The 16,515-nt window shown below is 51.1% G+C and overlaps 1 protein-coding gene across 6 annotated transcripts in view; it reads left to right on the top strand.

Moving 5' to 3' along the window:
* The first annotated feature begins 1,709 nt into the window (after positions 1–1,709).
* The window catches only part of PPP2R2C (protein phosphatase 2 regulatory subunit Bgamma), a 165,051-nt gene continuing 150,245 nt past the window's right edge, over positions 1,710–16,515 (top strand). For 3 of the 6 annotated variants that reach the window (XR_014263881.1, XM_082462549.1, XM_082462550.1), the window contains exon 1: positions 1,710–2,126. Coding sequence is in view for 5 of the 6 variants with exons in the window: in XM_082462549.1 (XP_082318675.1) it covers positions 2,057–2,126 (70 nt within the window). In the remaining variant the exon portion in view is untranslated. Of the gene's footprint in view, positions 2,204–16,515 lie in introns of all 6 variants that reach the window. The other 3 variants (XM_082462551.1, XM_082462547.1, XM_082462548.1) reach the window with 2 other exon arrangements.

The following is a 16,515-nucleotide window of genomic DNA, read 5'->3' as shown; positions in this document are numbered from 1 at the left end:
TAATCCTGAGGGTCCTTGCGTTTACCTGGTCTTTGAACTGGATCTGCACGCCTGTGCTATGAGGTGGACGTTGTGAGAAAGCTGAGGTGGGGACAGGTGCAGGACCTGTCCCGGGTCACTCAGCAACCAGATGGTGGTGCTGGCAGAACCCCAGGCCCTTCCTGGGTCCTGCCCTTTCACTTATGCCCTGCAGGGTGCTGGGGGGGGGTACTTTCACCTCCTTATACGTTCATTCTGGGCATTTCTATGGAATAAAAGCTCATATCTAGCTTCAGAAACTCCCTCTCACCTCCCAGCAAGAAACCTCAGGTGGCTTCCACCTTCCCCAGTCTCTCCCATAACCCCATCCTCCTACCCCAGCCCCTTCTGGACTCTCCTGTCCCCACTGCAGTTTGGGGAGATGCCTGGAGTCCCCAGAAAGCCAGTTGAGAAGAGGAAAGCATCACAGAATTGCAGGAGTGAGAGAGACCAGCGGCACCTCCCACCTGTGGCTTGAACCACCCCCCAATCTCAGGCCAAGGACCCCTTCAGCTTTGGTACCCCTTGGAGGCAGTCTGCACCTTTCCTACTCTCCCTTTCCAAACTGGTTTTGCTGAGCACCTAGGAAGGCCTGCTGGTGTGTGTGGAGGGGGAGGGCGGGGTGGGGGTGGGGGGTTGAGCCATACCCAACACCTCTGACACACCCACTGGGGGCTGGGCTCCCTGCAGGGCGCTCAGTTCATCAGGCAAGGGGTCAGCTTGGAGGAGGTGGCAGCTCGCCAAAAGAGGGAACAAATAGCTTTTGAGCGCCTGCTCTATGTGAAGCACTGTGTAGGATGCGAGGGGGTGGCGGGTACACTTATGACTAAGGGAAGGGAGGGGGATAGGTTCCTGCCTGGCAGAGGGAGGAGTGACCCGCACTTCCCAGCCTGTTTTTGGGGCGTACCCAGCACTGTTTCTCCACTTTATCTCACCAGTAAGTAGAGAGGTGAGCATGGGCGCTCTGCCTGGAGGAGGCCTACTACCTCCAGCCATCTCATCCAGAGTTTTGCCTTGTTTGTAGGGTGCTGATTCTCCCCGCCCCCCCCAGTCCGCCCCCTAGCTTCCTCCCACGGGTCCAGTTTTGCGCTCAGGAGGTTCCTGGGAATGCGTCTGCCTACCCTCTTTTACCAATGAACGGGGGCTCTTGTCCCTACTCTCCACCCCCGGTCTTCCGCCGCTGTGAAGTCTCCCATTCGCCAGATGCGCCTTCAGCTGCACCCCGCTCCCTTCCCTGTTCTTCTGGTCGCCGCGGCCCTCGGCCTGGCGAGGCTGCCCACCTGTCCTCCCCTTTTCTAATCTCCCCACCCATGGGCCGTCTCTTACACAACTGGAGTACCTGGGCACGCAAGGTGACCCTCAAAGGCTCAGCTGACCGTGTGTCCCCCAAGCTGGCCATCTCCTTCCTCCCTCCCCCGCTGGCAGACCCAGGGACCAAAGGTGCCCACCCGCGAGGCCGGGAGCGCGGAGACGCAGCCTTTGCCGGGGCGCCACCGCACCTGCAGGGTGCCGGGCTGCCCGCGCGCGCGGCGGGCTGCGCGGGCCGTGGGGGCGGAGGAGCGGGCGGCGCGAGGGAGGGGCCTGCGACAGTGGCGGCGGCGGCGGCGGCCCCAGCCCTAGCAGCCTGGCTCGGCCCCGGCTCGGTCGGCGCAGCGCCGCGCGCGTCCCCTCCCGCCGCCGCCGCCGCCGCCGCCGCCGCCGCCGCCGCCGCCGCAGCCAGGCGCACCGGCACCAGGCCTCCGCCGCCGGGCGCACGGACACAGCGCGCACCGCCGGCCGGGATGCGCTCTCGGGCCCCGGCCCGCCCCCACCCGCGGCCGCCGCCCGCCCGCCGCGCTCAAGCCTGACCGCGGCGCCCGTCCCGGCCACCCTCGCCCGTCCCCGGCTGCCCCCGGTCGCGATGCCCGCCCCCCGGGGCCCCGGTGGCCCGCGCCCCTGCTAGGCTGCGGCGGCATGGCCCGCGCGCCCGGCGCGACCTCTGCGGATTGCATCGGTGTGCGGCGGCGGGGCATGCCCAGGGCACCGGGCACGGCCTTCAATGGGCGAGGACACGGACACGCGGAAAATTAACCACAGCTTCCTGCGGGACCACAGCTATGTGACTGAAGGTAACGTACGTGTTGTCTGAGGCCCCCTCCGGCCGGCCGCGGCGTGGGGATGCCGTCGCACCGAATGCCCTCCGAAAGTTTGGACCGCGCGCTGTGTGTCGTGTCCCCCCACCCTACCCTACCCTACCCTACCCCACCCCGCCCCCGGTCCGGGAGGGAGGGAGCCCGAGGGCGCCGGCCTCCGCTGCCCCGCAGCCCGAGAGCGCAGCGCCCTCCTCCGCGCCGCCCTCCGGCAGGCAGCTTTCCGCCCCCAGGCCTGGTGGCATCCTGAATCGGCCCTGGCCCTCATTTTTTAAAAAAGCCACCTCTGCGGCTAATCTCGTGAAGAAATACCGGGGAAATTTAGTGGCTTAGAATACTGGGTTTGCCCTGCCCAGAGCCCGCAGAATTTTCTAGGCTGCCCACTCCCTGGAGACGAAGTGGGACCCGGTGGGGGCGTGGGGGTGGAAAATCCATTGCCAGATTCCCCTAGAGGCTCGCGGTCTTCGGCCCCTCCCTGTGCCTCCAGAAGCAGGGCCCCTTAGTGGGTGGGAGAAGGTGTCTGGTTTGGGGTTCATCTTTTATTCCTGTCGAGTTGAACTAAGACAGGAACAGCTGGCCCTAAACTGTAAGAATTTTCCCCCAAAGTGGGACATGCCACCCCCAACAGGCCCTGCATTTGAAATCCCCTAAATTGGCCCTACAGCCCCAGCCCAACCGCCACTCCGAGGCTGGTGGCATCTAGAGGGTCAGCGGCCCTCTCTTATAAGCCTGTAACTTCCAAGGGCCCCTCTGCTCCACCCTGCCCAGGGAACGGTGGGGACAGCTCCCGGGCCGCAGCCGGGGGCCCGCGGAGTGGAGCCTCCATTGAGGATGGGGAGAGCTAGCCGCGGGGTGTCAGCATGCAGCGGTGGGGACACTTGTGCTGGAGACCTTCCCGGGTTAAGGGGCCGTCTGCATCTTCCCTGGGGGCTGCTGGACTGGCTGCAGAAGTGTTTGTGGGTTTTGAGCAAGAGGTCCCCTGGTGGGCGCCTCGGTGGGAGGGGCCCTGGGCATTGCGTGCCGCGGGACTGGTGCGCGTGGGAGCCTGTGTCAGGAACCCGTGTGGCCTCGGAGCGGTCACTCGACTCCAGGGTGCTGTCCGCCGCGCTGATGCCTGGCTCCGCCGGAAATGAGGCCGAGGAGCCCGTAGCCCGAGCCCTGCGGAGGCCTGGGGAGCCCCGGGCCAGCGCGGGGTGGGCTCCCGGGCGTCCTGACCCAGGGGAGCAGAGGCTGGGCGTGTAACCTGGGCGGAGATATGCTGAAGAGTGGCGCTCCCCGCTCCCCGGAGGAGAACTGCTGAGTCACGCTTTGCTGTTGGGGGTGTGTAGGGAGAGGGGGCAGGGCTGCTCAGGCTGGGTGAGGGCTCTGACCCAAGCTAGGGGTTTCGGGGGCGGGGGTCCCCAGGCAGCTGAAAGCGGTCCTTTGTCGCCTGCCTTGGAGAGGCTGAGGAAGGATCAGCGTGTTTCCTGGGTGTTCTTTCTGCTGGCAGCCTGCTGAGAGGCAGAGGTAAAAGGCTGCTGGGTTGCTGGCAGGTGCCCCAGTGGTCTGGCTGGAGCCAGGAGAGAGAGGGGATCTTGGCAGGTCATTCTGGTCCGGTTTTCTGGAGGAAGCCTCCGTTTTCCCATCTCTACATTGAGGATGATGGGACAGGGCACTGGGCTCCGTGATTTAAAGTATTTTAAAAGCACTGCCTGACTCATAGTGGACATTTGCAAACCCTAATTCCTTCTTTATTCTGTCTCCCCCTGTTTCTCTCACAAATTCACCAGCTCTTAGAAGGGAGGAACAAGGGAGAAGTGCATAGTTATCAGAGTAAGAAGTGATGATTTTAATTCTTCATTCATACAACGCATATTTACCGAGTACCTACTATGTTCTGGTCAGTTTTAGCCCTGGGGACTGGACACAGGTCCTGCCCGTGGGCAGCCTGTATTCTAGAAGGGAACGCCGTTATGTGGATGGATCTCTTTTCCCCATCTGTGAAATGGGAGTGAATAATACCATCCTGCCCAGAGGTATTAAGGTTTCTGTGAGGGTCAGATAAGATGGTGGATGAAAGAGCCGCCTCGGAACTACAAAACTACTTGAGCGCCCGGCAGCCCAAGTCTGTGGAGGACCCATTATGCGCTGCGGCCTCACAGGAGCTCCACATACCCCGCATCCCTATTTTATAGATGAAGAAACTGAGGCGTGGCCTTTGTCCACGTCCCACATTGAATGCCAGAGTGTGGAAGGCACAGAGCTCAGGTCCTAGGGAACCTAGGAACAAGATCTGACGTTCCCGCCCTTGAGAAAGCAATAACAATAATTATGAGAATTATATGAGATTTCTGGCCTCCCTGCATGAAAACAGACTTTCGCACTGTTGCATCTTGCCTGCATTTTGTGCTCAGAGCACAGAGTAAGTTACAGATTTGCATGTCAGACAGACTTGTATTCAAATCCTTCTTCTGACTCTTCAGGTGCTGTGCAACCTCGGACAAGTTACTAAATGTTTCTGAGCTTCACTTTCTCCCTTTAGAGGGAGGAGTAATAGTGACTCATCTTACAGGGTTGTTGGAATGATCAGTGGTTTTGCTAATTTAGGAAGCACCTGGCACAGTGTTTGGCCTGTTGGAAGCACTTAATAAATGGCACTGTTATCATTTAAAAGTCTTGTTCCTGGAGGAGCTTCACAAGCAAATAATGGATGCTGGGAGTTTGTAAAAGAGCCAGGTGTACAAATTCCTGTTCCACCTGGTCACTTGGCCACAAACACTCACAATACCCCAGTGGCTCTGATCTACTTCCTGTTCCTTAAGCAGGCAATTTTTTCTTTCTCTTGGGGTATTTGCACTGTCTATGTCCACTACCTGGAACACCCTCTTCCTGCTCTTCTTTCTCATCCTTTAGGTCTCAAGTTAAATGTCCTCTTCACCAGTGCGAGTCTTGCTCGAGTTCCTCAATTTCTTCTTGTAAAATCTCAAATACCTTGGGGAGAGTTTAGGTTTTGTTAGTCATTCACACCTTAGTGTGAATTAGAGCAGCTTTTTCCCCTCTAACTCTTAGCTCAGCTCAGCTGATTGAGGGCTGTTGTGATCATAAGGCATGAGTGCATGTCACTGTGGGGCACAGAGAACTTGGCAAGGATGGGTGAGTGTTGGGGAGAACAGTACAGTTGACAGTGGACAGTGGAAGGACCTGAGCCCTAGAGAAAGGGGCCCCAGGGATAGGAGAATGCCAAAGAGTTTCTGTTTAGGCTTTTCTCAAGAGCCAGATATGGCTCTAGGAAGGACTCTTCCTGGCTGTGTTCTCTTGCTGCAGCCCCAGGACTCAGCTTTAGGGTGGTTAAATAGACATTTTTAGGCTAGATTGAATCTACAAAATACATTCATCCTCCTTCATGCAGTAGCATTTACCAAGCACATCCTATTCTGAGTCTGGCCCTGGGCAGGCAGTGATGGACCAGTGTACTCCCATCCCCCTTGCAGTGACTGGTCCCGGAATGGACGTGGGAGTCCTTTCTGGAGGTTGAGTGGAGAGTAGAGAGGGCTGCAGGAAGCTGGTCCCTCTCTTGTGATGGAACACAGAAGCCTCCATTGCTGCTGGCGGCCACCTTGAGACCATGGAAGGAGCCAGTCTGAAGCCAACAACACCGTTGCTGGCAGAGCAGACAGTGAGTGAGAACTGGGGACACTGGTGACATCTGTGACTCCTGGATTAACCAGGCCTGATGTCCACCCCACCTCTGGGCTTCCAGTTCCGTGAGCTGTTACATTTACTCATTGTTTCAAACTTTCAACCAAGTCTCTGTTACTTGCAGCCAGCAGTACGTACAGCCTTTACTGACTGTCTGGAAAACAGAAAGGCTGCCCTGTCACTCACGAACAAGATGCGAGATACATAAACCCAGGAGGGATGCTGATTTGTTTGCTTTCTGTTTTAGAAATCCTCTTTGATTTCTTTCATGCACTCAAGTCCAAGTTGCAGAGTTCTGATTTCCCCTCCTCGCATTTCCAGCCAGATGAGGTATTCCAAGATCTGGTGTCAGGAGATCTGCATTCCTGGTGGGGTCTGGAGACCTGCCTTCCCAGTGGGGTCTGCTCTGGGTCTGTAATCTTGGGCAGGTTTCTCTGAGCCTTAGTTTCTTCTCCAGGTTGTTCCTTAGATCACTTGAAACAAGGGATGTGCAATTATTTGATGCTGTAGCATCTTCTCTGTGGACTCCCCACCGTGCTTCATGAATGGAATATATTCAGTGAACTCATGGCATTGAATGGCTTGGTGTGTGTGATTGTGCCCAGCCCAGGGCCTGGGGCACAGTCAGTACTTAATAAATATTGTCCATAAATAACTATGTCTGTTCTTTAGGGGTTAGAGTTAGACTAGCCCTTAGAACTGTCGTCAGACTGGCTAACCTAATTCCATCCCCACCCCCAGAGAAATTGGGCTGAGAGGGGAGGTTACGTCTGGCAGTGACCTGAGCCAGCCCAGAAGGAGAGCGGAGAGCCAGCCTTTGATTTTTGAAATCTTTGTTCCTTTTGCTTCCACTTAGGACCACCCCTTCCATAAGTTTGCCTGGGTTTTCACGAGCTCATGTTGTCTCCACTTCAGGGAAGGAGGCTGCAGCGGGACACCGGTGGCTGTCCCCCATTAAGTCACATCACCTCTCTGAGCCTCAGTTTCCCTGCATTGCTTCCTGCCCTGGGTTGTCACAAGGTTCTCAGGAGCAAAGACCATGTGGACTCCAAAGGTCCACCCTGGGGAAGGGGTTATTGTTATCAGTTTCCCCAAACTGTCAAGGAAGCCAGCCCTCGCTTAAAGGTTGGTGCAGTCACCAAGTAGGGGTTTTCTCATTTTCTTGCTGCAAGATGGAAATCAAATGCTAATAAAATGTTTCCGCATCATCTCCTGGTTTTTACTTGCTACAGTTTTTGGTTTTTATCCTTAAAGTCAGCAGAGCTAAGGGATGTTTCTCTAAGGTGTTTAGGTCTTGACACCTGAAGCGTGGCTGTATGAAATGCTGGGGCTTAAAGGGGAGGATTACAGAGTAACAATGCAGATGAAGAGGAAAGACCAGCCTCTAGATACATCTTGTTAGCCATTTGCCACAGCTCATGCCCATCTTTTTTAAATGCCCATGTCTGTTTTTAATAAAAGCTTTAATCTCTCCATATAAACCATTTGGAAGGGTACTTTTAAGCATGAGGTTTTAAGAATTTTCCAGTGCTTTGCTGCAGAGCTGGTGTCCTGAGTGTGCAACCCGTGTAGGTCCCATATTCGGAAGGACCAAGAACCCTACGCTTGGTTTAATTCTCTGCTGTCCCCATCTTGAAATTTTTAATAATTGTATCTTTGAACCCGTGTTTTGTAAGTGACATCTGATGGGACAATGGAGCACACCTGTGAACAGAAGTGACACATGCAACAAGCGATTCCACTGTTCCTTGTGTGGCTTCCATAACATGCTTACCTTGTGTCACTTCGAGTGTCACAGAGCTCCCCAGCGTCCTGGGGCCACCAGAATTCTGCGCATAGGCACCGATCAGCATGTCTGTGGTTGCGTAAACAGGGGCACTGACAGCTCGAGAGGCCACGCTTTCCTTTTGAATCAGAACTTGTTTTGAATGCAGAAAGGAGGCAGTGACATTCTGAGAAGCATAAGGACCAAGGAACCCTATCATATCCTTTGTTACTCATGTGACATCCTTGGGCTAGCTAATCATCGCTTCTGAAAATGATGGCACCAAAAGAAAGGGAAAGATGGACAACCATAGTTCCTGTTCCCTTCAACTGTCATTCATCGAGGGTGGAGGTGTGTGCCTAGAACATGCAAGCGTCCAAAGGTGAAATAAAATGTGCCGTGTTCCCACTGCTCTGGTAAGAACAAGCTACGTACGCCTGTAGGAGCTACCAGATACGAATTGTGTAATTCAGGGATTCTGCATTCGAGTTCAGTGCTCTTCTATTTGCATTTAAAGCTGGAATGACACAACAGAATGAGCGATAAAATTCATGCTAATAATTTAAACTGTTTTTTTTCAACTGTCATTAAATAGCAAATAACTAAGACAAGTCATGGGGAAAAAAATGAGAAAGCTTTATATTTTTGTACCTTTAATGATACTTTTCCCTGCTTTTTATCCTCTGCATTTTCACTTTGCACTGGGCTCCACAAATGCTAGAGTTGGCCCTATTTTGCTGTAGGGAGGAGGCTGGAATTCCTGGGAGGGTGGAATCCTTGGCCCCGCCTCTCACCCCCCTTGGCTTTTGTGATTGGTGGAACTGGTGAGACCTGTCACTCATTGGACAATTTTTCTCTGTTGGGCGGGACTATAGTATTGAAGGTCTCTGCTTCACCCCTACCCATGGGGCCCCAAGAAGAAGCCTATGTTACCCTCATTTCAGAGTCCAGCCTTTAGACCTGTCTCTCCCCACAGGCCCAAGAGGAGGGACAGTGGAGTAGGGTTCCCTAGCTCATTCCCCACCGTGAGTTTACCATTAAGAAAGAAGAATTTTTTTGATTTCCTTCTTGTCCATCTTCCCTGTGTGTTCTCAAATCCTAGCAGGGAAGGGGTGTGTAACTGGTTACCTCGGCCCCGCCCCCAAATTCCATCATTTTATTGGCTGTACACTCTTCCGGTGATAGATGTCATAGTTCAACTCTTCACCCCCGATTGATGGATAACTAGGTTGCTTATTTTCTTTTATAACTAACACGGAGGGAAGGAATGCTATGTGTGTAGGAAGACACCCTATTCCCATCCCTCCCCCCAAATCTGGAATAATTTTCTTCAGAGAGAGTCCTGCACATGCAATTTTACGTAAAAATTATGAACATGTTTAATGTTCTTGACACACATTGACAAACTATTCTCCAGAAAGTTTCTCTATTTCACCTCATGCTGATCAGCATTAGGTATTCTAATTTGTTTGACCTTTGCAGATATCATAGACGAAAAGTATTTGTTTAAATTCATGTCTGAATACCAATGAGGTTGAACATTTTTCCCCTTTTGTTCAACAGACATTTACTGATCCCCCTTAAATGCCAGGGGGAGGTTGGATGCCAGACGTACAACATTGAAGAGCAAGGTCATTCATGCATTCGTTCATTCAACAAACATTTCTGGAGCACCCACTATGTGCTAGGCACAGAAGAAACCCATGTCTCTGGGCAGGGAGAGTGAAGTGGGAGTGAGAGGAAGGAGGGAAGAGAGCTGAGGCCAGAGCCCCAAGGTTCACCAACATCTAAGGGACAGAGAACGAGAATTCTTGGTGGCCACCCACGTGGGAGATAAAACAGGAAGGCTCTGGAGTCACAGAACCAAGAGAATCCTGGAAGGGAAGGGAGAGAGGGGGTGCTGGCAGGAAGAAAGCTGGATCACCCAGCCTCAAATGCTGCCAAGCAGCCAGGACAACGTTGGGAAGCATCTCTCAGGTGCCCACACCCACCCAGCACCTGGTTCCCTTGGATTCTATTTGGTGATGCCATCTCTCCATGAGCCTTTATAGTCTGCACCCCTAGTTCTCCCCGTTGGCACGCAGAATAGGTTGCTCTCTGTGACCTCCTCTCCAGGAAGGCTCCTCACCCACCTGACACCCCCGCCCCAGTCTTCCTGCCCTGGGACAAATGCTCCAGGTCCCAGAAGGCACCATTTCTAGAGCTCCACGCTCCTGGTTTCATTTTGTGGACACAGGCCAGGCTGTGTCTTTGAAACCTGGGCCCATCTCTCCCAGGATCTTGGATGCCAGTGAGAGAGTGGGCTGCCTCAGGATGGAGTCTGGAGTTGCTGAAGCAATCTGCCAGCCCCACAGCACCCTGGGGTGTCCTGTTAATTAACCTTGGTCTCCTCACCAGTCAGCCCTTGTGCAAAATTACTCACCTGGTCTTCAGCATTAAATAATTATGAAACGAACATAATAGCCATTATTATGATTGACCGTTTACTGATGCCAAATGTGATACTGAGTGCCTCATATTATTGGATCCTCACAAACCCCAGTGTGTCTGTGTGCATGTGTGTGTGTTTTACCCCATTTTACAACGGAGAAAACTGAGGCTTGGGCACCTGCCCAGCGTCACATGGTTTGTAAGAGGCAGAGCTGGGGTTTGAATGCCGGCCATCTGCCTGCAAACCCATCCTCCTAACCTCCACATTGCCTGGTTGGACCAACAGGGAAGGGACAGGTGGCCCATTCAGTTCTGGTTCTGCACCCAGCTTCAGAGGGTCTCGCAATTTGAACCCAGGACAGCCTGGCACGGTGCTCACGCTAGACACCTAGCAGCACTGCATCTCTCCTAGCCGCATGTGGTGAAGGTAATCCACATGCGTCAGTGGAAGAAGGGATCCCGTCCACTGCATCAGTGGGGGAGATGATAACAGTTCTATAGAGGACAGGTGCTTTGGCACTAAAGGGAGTGGCAGTCACAGGGTCGGGAGTGATGGCGTGCTGAGACACAGATTTCTAGTGCATTCCAGGCAGAAAGAATAGCATGTACAGAGTTACACGTGCTTGTCCCTTGACAGCATCTGGGCTCCTCTACCTGAGCCCAGGTTGTAGTTGCCAGCCTGCCTGGGGACCAGGGCCCACCTGGGGCCTCTGTGCTGCCCAGGATGGCATTGCCTCCTTGCACAGTGGGATCCATTGTTCTCCAGAACCCTGGGCTGAATGGCACATTGAGGCAGAACAAAGGCTGCTCAGAGGTTCCGGCTGCCCCAAGCAGGGATGGGATCTCCAACTGCAGACCAGGGCCTCCTGTGAACCAGCCTGGCCTCCTGCATCCTCCGACCCCCACGCCCTGCAGAGGTTGCAGCCCTGACCCCTGAGCTCCGCTCCCGGGCAAGGCTGTGAGCCTTTGGCAGGTTCTTCAGCCTCTGAACTAGTCTCCCCATCCCTAAAGGAGAGGGTGAACTACTAGCCACCTGGGCTTTTTGAATTAAGTGCAATAATGTGCGTATTGCACTTACATCTCAATAAAAGGGAGCTACTTGTGTTGTCATTATCAGCTTTTGAATTTCCTTTTATAATTTCAATAAAGTTTTAATGAAAAGTTTCAAATATGTACAAAAGTAGAGAAAATAGTATGTTGAATTGCTCCTCATCCATCCCCTCGCTTTTCAGCTGCTCTCAAGATTTTGCTGTACTTTCTTCATTTACTTTCCCATCCTTTTGGCTTAAGAATATTTAAGTAAATTCAAGACTCCTGTCATCTCACGCCTACATTAGCAGGCATCTCTGAAAGGTGAGGGCATTTCTTGCATAACCAAGTACCACTATCTCACCGAACAAAATGAGTACGAATTTCTTTCAATCTAAATTCTGGTCCATCTTAGTAAGTCAACTATACTTCCATAAAAAATAAACAAACAGGTTGATTGATTCTGGTTCATCTTAGCCATGTCTCCAGTTATCTCAAAAATGTCTTTTTATAGTTGGTTGGTTTGACCCAGGATCTAAAGTCCTGCATCTGCATCTGCTTGTTCTGTCTCTTAAATCTTTTCTGATGGAGACCAGTCCTCCATCCTGACTTGATAAAGACATTCGTTACTGTTTCGTGAGGATTACAGTTTCATCCCCACAGTCCGTAATCCCTTTCTGAATCCCAGTTGCCTGACGGGACCGGATGCTGGCAGGTGTTTGCCTGGATCCTGGGAATCCCCTGGGCGTGCCCCTCTCTTTTAAGGACCCCTCCTCACCACTGATCAGCCGAGAGATACTGGGCAGGTTGTTCAGCAGTGCACACCATCTCCACCAAGAGCTACCCAAATTGCAGACTCATGAGCAAAATAAATGGTTTCTGTTTGAAGACATTGAGTTATAAGGTTATTTGTTACACAGCGATAGGTAACTGGAATAGTCATAGATCCCCGAAATTGAATTCCCAGTACTGCCCGGCTCCTTTTGAGGCCCCTTGTCCAGCTGCTGTTCTCTCTCCTAGATTCTGTGGCTCCCTCAGGCCCTTCTAGTAACTTCCTTCTTGCTTATGTTAGCCTGAGTCAATTTCTGTTCCTTATAACTAAAGAACCTTAATTCCCAGTCCCAGCCAGGAGGGGTGACTCAGCTCAGATCATAAGACAGGACTGGAACCTGACCTTTCTGAAACACTGGACCCGGAGTCCTGCCTTATGAAACATCAGCGGATATATATCTTGGACATGCCTGTTTCCTCTGTACACAGCTCAGCACCTGGTACCCACCTGGTGCCCACTAGGTGCTGGATAAATATGTGTTTGAATGACTGAGTGAACAAATGACACATCTTCAAATCTGACCCCAGAGTAGTCCAATTTTTTTTTTCCAAATGCCACGCCTCCACCTGGCGATCTTCACTTTGCACAGTTCCAATGTGTACGGATTTCAGTCACCACAGTTTTGTTCAATAATGCCGGTCCCGCAATCACATAGCCCAGATTTCAGCTGCCACAAAGTGGTAACTGTGAGTAATTGCATAAAGCAGAAACTTCGCCACTCGCTCTCCAGCCCACAAATCACTAAGTAAATAACAGATGAGTACTGTGATCTGAGACCAAGTCACTTCTTTCAGTGTCTGTCTCTGGTTGGTCCCTGAGTATCTGTTGGTTCACACATAGACAGCAAAGCACGTGGTGATGTTGCCTCCTTGTTTCCTGGTGATGTTGCCTCCTTGTTTCCTGGTGATAAACCCACATGACATTTTACAAAAATGGATAGTCAAAGGAGGAAATTTGGCCCACAAAGACGACGCTCAGGAAAAAAAAAAAAAAAAAAGGAAGAAGAAAAGTAATAATGCTGGCAGAGAAATTTGGATTGGATGTAAATGGAGTTATAGAGGAAACTGCTGATTCTGGGAATGTTGAAGCTGTGACCATTCGAGACTCTTATATGCAGCCAGGGGAACTAAGTAACTAAGTCAAGGTGAACTTATTGACATAAATGAGAGAAGTGCCTGTGACAGAAAAAGTGAAGATGTCCCAGGGGAGGTGACGCTGGCAGCACACTTCATGCTAAAGGAACTCTTGAAGATATTTCACAGTGTTGAAAGTGCAGAGGATAGAATCTTGGAAGCTGATCTAAACTTAGAAAGGCAGTTCTGCAAGGCATAGAAAAGATGTTTGCCCAGCATCGCAAGTTATCCAACAAGCAGAGGAAGCCAGCACCGTTGAAACCAGTCTGGATACATTTTTTACAAAGAAATAACACACTTGAATTCTCAATGTTTCTAATGTTTTACATGACTGTGTACTCAATAAAATATTAGTTTTACTCTTTTTTTATTACCCTATACATGTATAACCATCAGTAAGAGAGTTTTTAATGTCTTTAAAAAGTTTTTTTTTAAGATCTTGGAACTTTTGTACTTTCCACATTGATTATTAAGATCACTTTGAGTGTTTCAGCTTGCACGGTCATTTTTAGGGTTCCACACAGTTGGGCAAAGTGAGGTCTCCCTGAACTCAGGCCAAATGGGCAGTGTCTATCCTGTGTAGCCCTTCCACATGTCAAGGGCATGGTGATGTTAAACCATGGCTGGAGGACTGGAGTCAGTATCCTCCTTATTGAAAGCAGCAGCTCAAGAATATTAAATAACTCAAATTCCTCACTGCAAAAATGGTTAGGCAGCCGGTAGATTGCTGGGAGAGAGGCACTTCCGTCCACTGTTTTCACTGTGCAGATCGCTAGCCAGCCTGTCTGCTTCGGGAACAATCCATCATGGAACGAACTGGCTGAAGGAGTCAAGGGCTGAGCGATTGTGGTTCCTACACCAGCTTTCAATGTGAAAGGTGATTTAAAAAAAACAAAAATCCTGAATATTTTCCCCAAGGAGAGGTAAGCCTCTTTACTGAAACTGTGAAAATATAATCCATCATCATAAGGTGTCCCATATTGTCATACTCTGGGAGCTAAGGTGCATGTATGTTAAGATGCTCCTTGCAAGATTTTAATTTTCTTTATTTTATCTCATTGCAGAAACGTTTGAAAATGCAGAAAGTAGAATAAAGAGGGGGAAGAAAATAACATCCTTGACTCCATTGCCCCAGAAACATTGTTCCAATTTTGTTCTATTTCTTTCTTACTGCCCCCCTGTAGATTGTAATATAAATACAGTTGTTTCTTTTAAAATATTAAACGTGCTGAAACATTCCCCTCTATTATTACAGACTCTGAGTAAACAGTTTTTAATGGCCGCGTAATAGTCCATCACGTAGATTTAATTACTTATTCAGTAACTGTGTAGGCTTCATCCACCAGACTGGGGCTTGTTGCCTACAGTGGGTATGTGGGTGGGGAAGGAGGATACAGGAAAGAGGAGGAATAGGGCCCACCTCCTCCCCTGAGAACCTCTGGAACCAAGGAGACATGAACAGGTGATCATAATACAGTGTGATGGGAGCTGGGATGCAGTGGGGTCCTGCCGCAGCCTGGGACCAGATGGGCGGAGAGGCTGAGTCCAGAACAGAGGAGCAGCTTGTAGGGAGTTGGGGAGAAGGCATCCCAGGCAGTAGGGGTGTTATGGACAGAAGTTCGCAGGTGAGAAACAGTGTGGCTCTAGGGTTGCCGGAGCATTAACTTGTGGGTCTTGGAGCTCCTGGGCAGTCGTGGTGGATGAACAGACAAAGGGACCTTGGTAATTTGTCCAGGCAGAGAAGAAAGAGGGAACCGAGAGTGACCAGAGGTCTCTGGGAGATTAGAGAGTGAAGTGGGGGAGTGAGGTTCAGACAGGGACGAGAGCACTTCCAGGAGAGGCGAGAAAGCCCCAGTGAGGCGCCCAGAGCCGGCAGTGGAAGGGGATGGAGGTGACGGCGGCGGGAAGGAGAGGTTGTCGAGGCAGGGCTGGGGCGGCGTGCATGGTGGAGAAAGGAGGGTTGAGCCTCCTCTCATCGTCTCTGGTCGATACCAGCGTGTTCCTAAGGCTGGTAGGTGCGGATGCCAGTGCGTAGAGGGTGGAGAGACCGCCCACTCTCGGACACTCATATCCCAACTTGGGTGTTCTAAATTAAGATGTGATGAGCATCCTTGAGAAAGTACATTTTTTCTGTATTTCAGGTTATTCCTGTCTCTGGCTATCTGGGAATGCAATTTCTTCATGAAAACATAGGAGTGTTTTTAAAGGGCTTGAATAAGGATTTGAATATCATGTCTACTAAACTAAAAATAAAATGTATCAAAATTTTTCATGTGGGTGGTCTTTAAAAGAGTCAGTCCCCATGTATAATGCAGCTCTGGAGTAATCTGTAGATTACGGCAAACCCATCAGTCTCTGTCTCTCTTGCTTTAAAAAAAAAAAGGATCAATGTCAGCTCCAGTACATGGTGACTTATGGCTGTGATCATTGTCTCTTGATGTGTGTCTGATGGGTGATGGGGCTTTGGCTGCACAGGAGAGGAATTGTGCTGTGACCCTTTTCCAGCGTGTACAGGTATCTCGTCTTCATGGTAGAATAGTAATGGTGATGGCTATGACGAGGGAAGCTGCCATTTCTTGACTGCAACGATGTCATGAGACATATGTTTATGATCTCATCGGAACTTTATACCCACTATGGGAGGTGGTGGGAATGACCCCCTTTTATATCCTAGGAAACGGAGCCCCAGAGAGGTCAGGTCACACACCTAAAGTCACACGGTGGCGTCATGGTTACTACTACTAAATCGTTACTACTACTAAATCGTTCTAAATCTTAGTGGCTTAAGACAACAGCGGTTTTATTATGTGCCCTGGATTCTGTAAGTCAGGAATTTGGGCAGATCTGTTCTACATGGCAACTGCTGCATTTTCCTTCTAGGCTGCTGGGCAGGCTGCTCTGGGGGCGGGAGGGTCCAAGATGGTTTCGCTCACGTGTTCTGTGTGTGGTGGGGCTGGTTCCCTGGGGACCATAGACGTGGCCTCTCCAGCATGGCTGTCTCAGGGCACTGGGACTCCTTGGGTGGCAGCTGGCTTTGCCAAATCAGGTGTCCCAGGATCCAGGTGCGAGATCTGACTTGCTGACCTCCTTGGAGTCTCCCATCACCAGTTGTGTGACTTTAATTCAGTCAAGTCACAGGCTGGCCCGGGTTGGAGGGGAGTTAGATTCTGCCTTTGGATTCGGGAAAGGCCAGGTCACACTGTGGAGAACAGATGGGATGGGAGACAGTGCTGGGACCCGCTTTGAGAAGCAGTCTGCTGCAGAGAGCCGGCTGAGCCAAAATCCGAACTGGGATGTGTCTGACCTTGAAGGTGCTGCACCTCCCTTGTCTTCCTGACCAGTAACAGGATGCAGAGACCTTGTCCTCCAAACCATTTCTCTGTTCAAAAATATGAAAAGCATCCCATACTGTTGCCTATTTAAATACAGAGTTTGTGACAATGTGGATCAACCTTGAGGTCATTATGCTAAGTGAAGTCATACCATATGATCTCACTTATA

The sequence above is a fragment of the Balaenoptera physalus genome (assembly GCF_965194825.1).
Source record: "Balaenoptera physalus genome assembly, chromosome: 5".
Lineage (NCBI taxonomy): Eukaryota > Metazoa > Chordata > Mammalia > Artiodactyla > Balaenopteridae > Balaenoptera > Balaenoptera physalus.
This window is presented reverse-complemented; position numbering and strand designations above follow the sequence as displayed.